Source organism: Giraffa tippelskirchi, chromosome 7 (assembly GCF_054371585.1).
Source record: "Giraffa tippelskirchi isolate mGirTip1 chromosome 7, T2T-mGirTip1v1.2.pri, whole genome shotgun sequence".
NCBI lineage: Eukaryota > Metazoa > Chordata > Mammalia > Artiodactyla > Giraffidae > Giraffa > Giraffa tippelskirchi.
Window position 1 is genome coordinate 24,791,199 of NC_137281.1, and position 10,601 is coordinate 24,801,799.

At 40.6% G+C, this 10,601-nt stretch overlaps 1 protein-coding gene across 1 annotated transcript; it reads left to right on the forward strand.

Moving 5' to 3' along the window:
- The first annotated feature begins 10 nt into the window (after window positions 1–10).
- PSMD7 (proteasome 26S subunit, non-ATPase 7) lies at window positions 11–8,482 on the forward strand. Its single transcript, XM_081512659.1, has 7 exons — window positions 11–191; window positions 2,131–2,222; window positions 3,127–3,219; window positions 3,886–3,983; window positions 4,547–4,627; window positions 6,540–6,631; window positions 7,543–8,482. Exons 1-7 carry the CDS (start codon window positions 118–120, stop codon window positions 7,973–7,975), a joined length of 963 nt encoding a protein of 320 aa, XP_081368785.1. The 5' UTR covers window positions 11–117; the 3' UTR covers window positions 7,976–8,482.
- The last annotated feature ends 2,119 nt before the right edge of the window (window positions 8,483–10,601 follow it).

Consider the following 10,601-nt stretch of genomic DNA (forward strand, 5'->3'; position numbering starts at 1 on the left):
CGGCTTAGCCGGAAGAGGAGGAGCCAGGCCTGGAGGATAGCCGAGAGTTACTGCCTCTCCGGCTGCCGGTGTTTGCGGGTCGCGGGGAGCAGGGCCTGGCGGGCGGGGTGTGTCGTGATGCCGGAGCTGGCGGTGCAGAAGGTGGTGGTCCACCCCCTGGTGCTGCTCAGTGTGGTGGATCATTTCAATCGGTGAGCGGACGGCACGGGGCGGCCTACCGGGGCCGGTGGCGCCGCCGCTGCTGAGTCACGGGCGCGCTGGGTACGGCGCGGCGGCCGCGGGGGTGCTGACGCACCGGGGGTGGCCCTGAGTCGCCGAGGGGCCCAGATTAGGTCCATTCATGAAGCCCAAGTTACCCGGAGTCTTCTGCCCAGCCGGCATTCCCGGGAACTGAGCTAATCCTTCCCTTTACCCAGTCCGTACGATGCCAGAGTATCGGGAGCAGGTTTCATTTGAATCTGATCCCCAGTCCTGCTGCCCATCTATCGCCTTGTCCGTCCCTTTTCGCCTAAGAGACTCGGTGTGTGGTAGGAAAGCCCTTCAGACTCGCGCTTTTTGGCTCTGAAGACTGTCGCCGAAAGTCTGGTCCTAAAGGGCTCCCTGCAAGAACTGTGCTCTTAACTTGTGGAAGTTTCAGAAGTGGGAATCTGGTTTGACGATAGCTTAAAACGTAGCTGTATTAAGTCTTAAAGTCAAGTTTTTCTTCTAAAAACGAGACCAGTTGAAGGTGTAGGCGTTAATGAATAATAAAACATCCCACAGATGTTTCTTCTGCCTTTGCTTGCTTGTTTTCGAGCTGTTCATTCCGCGGGACTTGTTACACGTATTCGTAAGTTTTACAGTAGTTACTTGAATTGGCAAGTTGTAAGACCCAGTTGGGAGCATCTGCTATAAAGTCATAGTTGCTAAGTGCCCATTCTCTTGCTTTGTACAACTCCCAATTCAACCAGAGCCAAAACCAAACTCAAAGACTACTGTGAGGTTTAGGGTCCCCAGTTTAGTCCCATTTCTTTGTAGGACCCTTAGCCTAACAAGAAATGTGAGCTTTTCCACTGTACAATTACTGTTTTTCTCCCATAGGATACTATGGGTGATAAGAAGGCAAGCATCATTTCAGTTCTGTTCAGTCAATTCAACAAACATTTTTAAGGTCAGAGTGAAGGCAGACACTGCAAGCTGCTGTGTCAGACAATTGTAGGGTTTTCTAAAACACAAATGAATTTTTATAGATAAGAAAAGCCCATGTGTGTGGAAATTTCCTTTGAACTTAGATTTCCCCAAAAAATCAGAATACAGAATATAATTCTGATCCAAGCCCTGGACATAGTAAGCATTTATAAGTTTGCCAAATCATGTGTTTAGGTAAGTAACAGTTCAATCAGTGTGAACCAGCAACTGTTAAGAAATTGTGGTTCATTTCACAATGACTTTTGTCTGTCCTTTGAACATAGAATTGTTTGTTATGTCACATTTGTTAGCGGTTAAAGGAGAATTCTACATAAAGACCAATGAAATAAGTGAAACACTTGTCGTTCCTTAGCACAAAATTACCAAGGGGGTTTGATTTGCAGATAGAAATTCTGAGGTAGTTTTTCTTGTTCACTGAGCCCTCCTCCCAGTATGATTAGTCACCAGCTCAGTTCCAACTTCTGCCTAATTTAGAGATCGCGAATGGCATACACATGCTTCTAGGTCAGAGTCATTTTCTCAGCCCCTAGATGATACAAAGAATTGTTTATACCATCTAGTTGGGCTTGTTTCAGAGAAGAGTTGGCAAGCTGGACCATAACACTGGTCCAACTTTAGCATCTTTATCCCTGAAAAGGTTGGAGGATAGAGAAGATAGAGAAAGTTTAAGAAAGAAAGGTAAGCTCTTATCAAAATAAAAAGTTAAATGTATTTTCAAACACCAACCAGATAACATTTAAAACTGTAAGATCTGGAGAGTTTTCATTTTCTCCATTTTAAATTTCTATAAGGTTTGAGGTTTTTAAGACTAACTTACTACATTTGTTTAGTGGGATCAGTTCCCAGCAAAGCGAAATTGTGTCGGTACATTGGTATTTCGTGTTAGGTATCTTATTGCTGAGTCTGTGCCTATCCAGATTGATGTTTTGTTTTCTCATTCAGAATAGGCAAGGTTGGAAACCAAAAACGTGTTGTTGGTGTGCTTTTGGGGTCGTGGCAAAAGAAAATACTTGATGTTTCCAACAGTTTTGCAGGTAAAAGAAAAATCTGTCAATTATACCTCAGTTTTTTAAAAAAATAAATAGACAAATTTTACATTTTCTGAGCATGGTTAAAATGTCAGTTAACTTTTAAAAAGAAAGAAAATTTTGTGGTCTCCATTTTTTACTGCAACCAAGCAATTCTATTTCAGAATTACTTAAGTATAGAACAGGGAGGCCAGAGGCCACACACAGAAGTAGATAGTAAATATTTTTAAGTATTTTCAGGCCATATGGTCTCCATTACAACTGCTTAGCTCTGCTAATGTAGCAGGAAAGCAACTAAAAACAGTATGTAGACAAACTAATAGCCATATTGCATAAAACTATTAAAATAGGCAGTGGGTATAGTTTGTCAACCCCTGCACTAAACTATTAACCATGGTTATGGGCAGGCAAGGGGGAGATAAAAACCTTTTCACTCTGTTTCGTGAATGTTCAGAAGAATGTATCTATGTATTTTATGATTAAAGCAACAATAATGAACAACAAAATAATTGCTGGCATAGCTGCTAGACTAGAGGTCACTAACTCCACTGTCTACAAGGATCAGGCAGTAATGTAATTTGCCCAACAGAAGTATTAGGAAATGATGGAGCTTTTAGCAAACTGAAGAACATGTATCCTTTTCAAAGGAGGTGACCTCTGTATGGCTATAGCCAGTTATTGCCAGGTCGTCCAATTTTTCAAGAGAGCCTGGAGGTCTAGATTTGTATGTGAAATCTTCCAGTTTTTAATAAAAGCAACTCAAAAATATTTTTAATACTGTATCGGACAAGCTAAAGACATGGGTCAAATCTGGCCTAGAGGTCCACAGTTGTGGTATGTGCCTTTAGAGTTCTATCTAGCACCCTAAACTGTTTTTGGGTTGTTGTTTTTTTTTTTTTCTCCTCTTTAGTTCCTTTTGATGAAGACGACAAAGATGATTCTGTCTGGTTTTTAGACCATGATTACTTGGAAAACATGTATGGAATGTTTAAGAAGGTCAACGGTAGGTGGCATTGTGGCACTGGTATATGTGTGTGTGGTGTGGTGTGTAAATGTACAGTGTATGTCCCTAATGCCTTTTCTAAGTATTCACTTTTCTTTGTCTAATGTCAAAGACCCTTTCACTTAGCTAGACTAAAGTAAGGCCAATGGTAGTAGACAAATGAGGCAGAATAAATGAGAAACTGGAGTAGCAATTTAAGGCCAGCTAGACCACCTAGGTTTCAGGGGAGAGATAGCCCTCTGCAGCAGAAAAGCAAAAAGTTATCAAATAAAATCCACATGCCTCTAGAGCTTTAGTACCACCAAGGTAAATATCTCTGTCATGTGTATCGTTTTCATTTCATTACAGCAGCCACATTGCTTTGGAAATGTTTATTCCCACAACACTCACTGTTGTAATCTATGTGAGATGAACTTGCATTTGTTTATATATTCCCTTGGAATTGTTGTCTAGTTGCTTCGTGTATGACTGGTTTCCTAAACTAGTCTGAGTTTATTTTCAGAGATTCCTGCTTTTGAATTTAAGATTTCATAAGCATGTCAAGGTTTAGCTGTCTGGAGTTTTTGAAAAGGTAGAGAACATAACTACTGAAGTTCTTACTGTTTTTGAGGGAAATATATAGATCTTTATGTAACAGTTCAAAGCCACTATTTTTTTCCTTCACAGCCAGAGAAAGAATAGTTGGGTGGTACCACACAGGCCCTAAACTACACAAGAATGACATCGCCATCAATGAGCTCATGAAAAGATACTGCCCGAACTCAGTAAGTGCGCTTTATCTTTAAAACCTTGACTGATAATTGTTCGCCAGTTAACTCAAGAAAAAGAGCCTCCTAGTGGATATTGAATCATTTCACCACTTTTTCTCTATAAACTTGTGTTAATTTGCAGTGCTTTGTGTAGTATACAGTAACCCATTGTATTTAGTAAATTAAACATCTGCTCAGTGCTAAGTATGTAAATTACCTTCCTTAATCCTCTCAACTGTATGGAATTGTTATCCTTTTTACAAATGAGAAAATTGAGGTTCAAAATGGTTAGTAAGGTCTTCTGAGGGTGCAGCTGGGATTAAAATACTGGCTGTCTTGACTCTAATTTCCTTCTGCTTGATTCCTTCCTCACTGTACTACCTTTCACTTTGTTAATGGATGGGGTAGAAGAGCAAATGATAAGAAATTTGAAATGTAAAGTCTTTTTTTTCTGAAAATTCTGGCACATTATCTAGTTAAATGAATGAAAAACCTTCAGTAATCATCTTCAGGATGGCTGCAGTTATTCCCTATGTGCTTAGTACAAGGTGGTTTGCTAAGATGTGTTTTTCTGCTAGGTATTGGTCATCATTGATGTGAAACCAAAGGACCTGGGACTGCCCACAGAAGCATATATTTCAGTGGAAGAAGTTCATGATGTAAGTCATCTTGTTATGAGCCTAGGAGATTAGATTTGCTACTTTTAGGGCCATTGGGGTTTTCCTCCATTTCAAGTCAACAAATACTTTATAACAAAAGGTTATTGATTTCTGTCAACAGTTTGATATTATGTTTTTTCCTCCTTGAGTGTTTGAATCACCAAATTTTAGAAATGGAGGGGACCATAGAAATCTAAAGTCTCCTTTTACAAATGAGATTGAGGCCAAAGTAGTCAAATTATCACCCAGAGATGTTCTCAGCAGAGTAAATGCAGAGCCTGGTGAGCTTGATCTTAATCTAGTGCCATTTCCACTGTTGGCCCACCTCTGACAGTCTTGTCCTGGAAGTTACTAGGTTTTCAAATAGAGTAAGTCAGAACTGCCAGGAGCTAGATGGCAAAACCCACCTGTACAATTTGACACCTATATAGTTGGCTCCGTGGTATTCAGTACCTCTGTGTGGTCTTGTTAGCTTATGCCTTGGGTATGGACAGGACAAGCTGCCAAAATAGCTTTTCTCTTTTTCCAGGAAACAGAACTGAACGCAGACTCGAGGATAAGATTTGTTGTGAAACTATTATGAGTTTTGTTTTGAGCATAAAGTATTTGCATTTAGGGTATACAAAGAGCTCAATCTTGAATTTCCAAAGACAAAAGTCAGAGAGAGAGAGTAAATATTGTCTTTCTTCCTTATAGTTATCCATATATTCAATTTTAAAATCTGGAAAAGGCTTTTTTAACTTAGCTTCCTGCAGATATTCCTTGCACTGAGCTCTGTGCCCCTGTTTCTCTTTGCCTTACTACTAGAGAACTTAGATCCAGATCTGTTGCCTAGTTGCAGTAAGGCTTTCATCCCTGGTCTTGATACGGTTGTTACAAGTTAAATTTTACTCTGCCTCTTTCAAAAAGGAATTTGAGGCTCCTTGCACACACACACGCATATATGCATGCACAAACACACACACCCCCCAATGAAACAGGATTTTTTAATAAAAGATAGAGGGGATACAAGGGTCATATTATAAGATGAAGCCAGGAAAAAAATCAGTACCTGAAAAGACATGCCATGAAGTCCTACACAGGTGTTGGAAGGCTTTGACCATCCTAGCATACAAAGCCAAGAGGAAAATGTCATTTTCAGGATTCACACTATCCTGGATAAAATAACAACAGCTGATGTTTATACCACTTGGTGTAAGTGAAGTGACTTCCCCAAGATCTCACAGCTCCCTTAGCACACACACGGCAGAACCAGGCTTTGCATCTAAGCCATCTGCCTACACCCTGTGCACACACTGCAATGCGCTCCTGCTTGCAAACGATTCACAGCCTTTACAGGAGATGCACAGCCTCTTCTGGTACTAGATCTGAGGAAAGTTTCTCCTGAGTCCCGTTCAAGAAATCACTAGGTGATACAGCAAACCACATCCACTAATGGGTTCCTTGATTAATTCAGGCCACCAGAAAATCAGTGATTCTCACCACGTTGTTTGGTGCACTGATCATTTGACCCAATGGACAGTAGATGGTCAAAGTTATATTTTCTAACATAAGCTTGTCTCAGGCACAATGTGCAGAATATGGCCTATTTTAGAATGAACTATTACAGTCCTTAAAATTTAGCCAAATTGAGACTTCTCTGAGTGTCCATCTCTACTGCAGACTTAAGATAATATAAAGATTTTCCTCAGAAATAAGCTAAGGATGATGCCCCAGTACAGCTCAACCCTGAGTAGGACCGCTGTGACAGCTTTCAAAGCAAACTTTACCCACCCTTGCCACAGAACACCCAGTAATAACACCCCTGAAGTGATCTGACTTAAAGCAGAAGAATCAGTGTGTGAAAAGAAACATGTGCTAGTTTGTTCATTTGTTTGTGAGTAAATAACTATAGTTAAATCTCCTCTCCCAGGATGGAACTCCAACCTCAAAAACATTTGAGCACGTGACCAGTGAAATTGGAGCAGAGGAAGCCGAGGAAGTTGGAGTTGAACACTTGTTACGGTGAGACTTTAGGACAGCATCAGAATCAGAAGCTGCCCAAGAGGCTGCTCAGTGTAAGGAAAAGATCCATATCAAGAGTCCAGATACCTGGCGTCTAGTCCTGGATCATCTATGAAGTGTCCTGAGTTATGATTTATGACTCGGTGGATAGCGCACCTTGTCTGGAAGCTATAATGCTGGCTGTGACAGGAACAGATGCGTGTTAAAAGCAAGTGTGTCTTCTTTAAGTGTACCTCCTTTTCAATGAATGTAGTAGCCAGTTTTCTGCAGAGAATCTGCATCAAGGCCTTTTACACTCTAGGGGACTTCCTTAGTAGTCCAGTGGCTAAGACTCCACACTCAAAATATAGGGGGCCCGAGTTTGATCCCTGCTCAGGGAACTGGATCCTACATGCTGCAACTAAAGACCCAAAGTGCCACAGTTAAGACCCAGCGGGCCAAATTTTAGAAAAAAAAGAAAAATACTTACGTAACTCTGACTTATTTGAAAGGGTCATAGATTTTCTCAAACATTAAGATTCCTTTCAGTTCAGAAAGTTACTACTGACTGATTTAAAAGCATCTCAAAACATCTTATAGATGCAGGTGAAAAGAATGCTACCCTCTTTAGGAACAAGAGAAACTGAAGTATAGGGGGATTTTTTAAATTTTTTTAGTGAACATGATTTCATTTTAGCTCTCTTTTCTTTTGAAAGATGTCCTGTGATGAGAAAGATAAAACATATGCTTCCAAATGAAAACAAGGTTAAGGCACTTTATACACAAATCTTTATCAAATGGAGAAGTAACATTTTTGCTTTAGAAAACTTGCCCCTCCTCACAAACTGAGTTATTTCCTTAGAATGTGAAAATCTGTGTGATGGTATAGGACACTGATGGATACCCCTGCTCTTTCTTGTGGGTTCCTACAGAGACATCAAAGACACTACAGTGGGCACTCTTTCCCAGCGGATCACAAACCAGGTCCATGGTCTGAAGGGACTCAACTCCAAGCTCCTGGACATCAGGGGCTACCTGGAGAAGGTGGCCACCGGCAAGCTGCCCATCAACCACCAGATCATCTACCAGCTGCAGGACGTCTTCAACCTGCTACCAGATGTCAGCCTGCAGGAGTTTGTCAAGGCCTTTTACCTGAAGACCAACGATCAGATGGTGGTGGTATATTTGGCCTCACTGATCCGTTCTGTGGTCGCCTTGCACAACCTCATCAACAACAAGATTGCCAACCGGGACGCAGAAAAGAAAGAAGGGCAAGAAAAGGAAGACAGCAAAAAGGATAGAAAAGACGAGAAAGAGAAGGAAAAGAGTGATGTAAAGAAAGAAGAGAAAAAGGAGAAAAAATAAAACATGTAGCTTTTTAATTTGTAAATTAAAATCTTGTAAACTAACTCATTGTGCCGCCAGAGGGTTCTTTAAAGTGCTTGTTAAAAAGCTGTATTGATGAGAGCTCTCTGGATAGAGGGACTGATCTTGAACCTAAACTGCAGCTTCGGCTACTGTGAGTTGGGGAGGTGATAGCTCAGGTTTCAGACTGTGTGAGAAAAGTGAAGAGAAGTAAGCATAACATTTTTGGTACTCTCCCTACTTTTATCTATGAGACCAGGAGTTGAATTTTTCCTGTCTCAAGAGACTCTCGGAGTCTGTTTCTGGCCATCTGCAAAACTGCAGAATGGAATGCATGAATTCCGTTAAGTGCTCTGCCTTAGAACACTTTGAGGCCCTCTGACCCTCAGGACTCTGTGAGAATACTGCCCCACGGGACTTCTCAGACCCGTAGCTCTGGCATTCTCGGGGCTTGGGATCAAGATATTGTTTACCTTCAAAGACACAATTAAATGGCTTGGTTTTTAAGTCTGTGTTCTGGTCGTATTTGACTCTGGGAGTGGTGATCCATTGTTTTCAGAAGCAACGAAGACAGTTTTTAATCCTTGAAGCTGCCTGAAAGAATTATTTTAGACTGGATCCTTTATGAAAAAGAGAATTTCATTCCTTTAAAAATAGAGCTGTAATGAGAGTTCTCAACTGAGCCCAGAAGACCTGGGTCATAGTTCATGCCTCAGATTCCTCACTGGTGAAGTCCCTAGAGCAGTCTTTCTTAAGCTTTCATAAGGGACACATTTACTTACTATTGCAGAGCCTGGTGGGCTGCCGTCTATGAGGTCACACTGTCGGACACGACTGAAGCAACTTAGCAGCAGCAGCAGCAGTAGGTACATCAAACAACGATGTCAGTGGGATGGAACAAAGCTTCCCAAAGTAAGTAAAGGTACTTATTCATTTGACTTAATAGTTGTCACTTGGATACTAACTTCCTTTTTTGAGTAGTTAGAACCTAATGTACTACATGGACTATCGGTGTTCAACTATTGAAGAATACAATAAAATAGCACTAAAATGAAGTCAGTGGAATCTCATAAACCACTTCATAATGTTACAATGCCTCAAAGTTGCCAGAAGCATCGATTTTTAATTGACAGACCTGCCTGCCAAAGAATGAGTTAGTGGAAATGTGGGGGTTGATTTTTATCTGACAGAAATAGAACTACCCATATCAGTGGTCACTTCAAAGTTGATTAAGATGCTGAGATAAAAAGAAATAGGAAAGGGAAAAAAACTAGAGAAGTTTTCTGTCGGTTGTAGCAGTCAAAAGTCAGATGGTTGTTACCAATACATCTAAGTAAAATCTGAAATACATAGTTCAAAGCTTGAGATGCGTTTAAAATGAAAAAAGTGTGTTACAGTTTTTGAGATTTTGTTGCCATGTTTAGAATAGACTGGTGTGAGAAAGGGAACCTTTCTCCAGGGTAGGCAGCAAAGACCAGAGATGCCATGGACCTGAGGCTAAGCAGGGGCAAGGAGAAAGCTATCCCAAAGAGTGAGTCCTTTATGTAGGGTGGGGGTGGGGTGGGGGAAACTCAAGACCACACAGGATCAGATCCACCTTTAGAAGAATGATCTGCACTTAAAAAGCTTTCCCAGGGTCTAATAGGACAATGTCACACGCTTTTAAGTTTGTCACCATTTGATAAATTTGAACGTCTATTGAACATGTAAGAACATGGGAATACCCAGGCCTTGTTATATTTAACAGTTGGACCTGCATATGGATAAAATTGACTTTTACCTTACTAACAGGATCTTCAATTCCTTCTTCTAACAAAAAGTGTCTGTAGCCTCTAGAGTCACATAGGCTCATTTTCTCAGGCAAAATTGCTGCCATCCTATATAAGAGGGTGAGCTTTATAAGACTGCTGATGAAGGCTTGCTTATATAAATAGCAGCTGACTTGACTGCAAAACCCATGGCCCTCACCTAAAATAAAGTCATGTGTTCAGACAGCTTAGCAATATCAAGGTGAGATTTCTAAACTACTTTTGTTGTTCTCTGAACACTGAAAAAGTATCCTGGGTAAAGTCTGATCCCATTGTTGGACTTCATATCTAGAGTTGTGACATTTCCTTCCATTTTGAAAGGTTTCACGATGACAGTTCAGGCTGCTCCAGCTACACACATTACAGAGGATAGCGTTGATTCCTTACTGGTATTCTGTTTGATAACTAACATCTGAAATAGTCCCAAACTTACAGGTCAGTTATCCTTAGTGAAAAGATAAAAACTGTCAGGGTGGAACAACAGCTTTGAGCCCACTAATTAGTTAAATGTTCTTTCATTTTACACAGATCTTCAATCACCAAAGGGGAAAAAAGGAAGTAATATTCATTGAGGGACTACCATACTGCTTTCTCCAATGCTCATGATGCAGTCAACCTTTCCAGTGGGAATTAACAATCCCAGAATCTTACTCTAATTTCTGGAGGACTCTCCAGCTTTGAGAACTTAATCATATACAATTACCTTCACTTCAAATAAAAGACTTATTAACACAAGTTCTCATAAAAGAATGAAAGATCCTATTCACTTGGAAGTCATGAACAGGACTTTCCTTCTACTATTTTCTACAAAAATATCT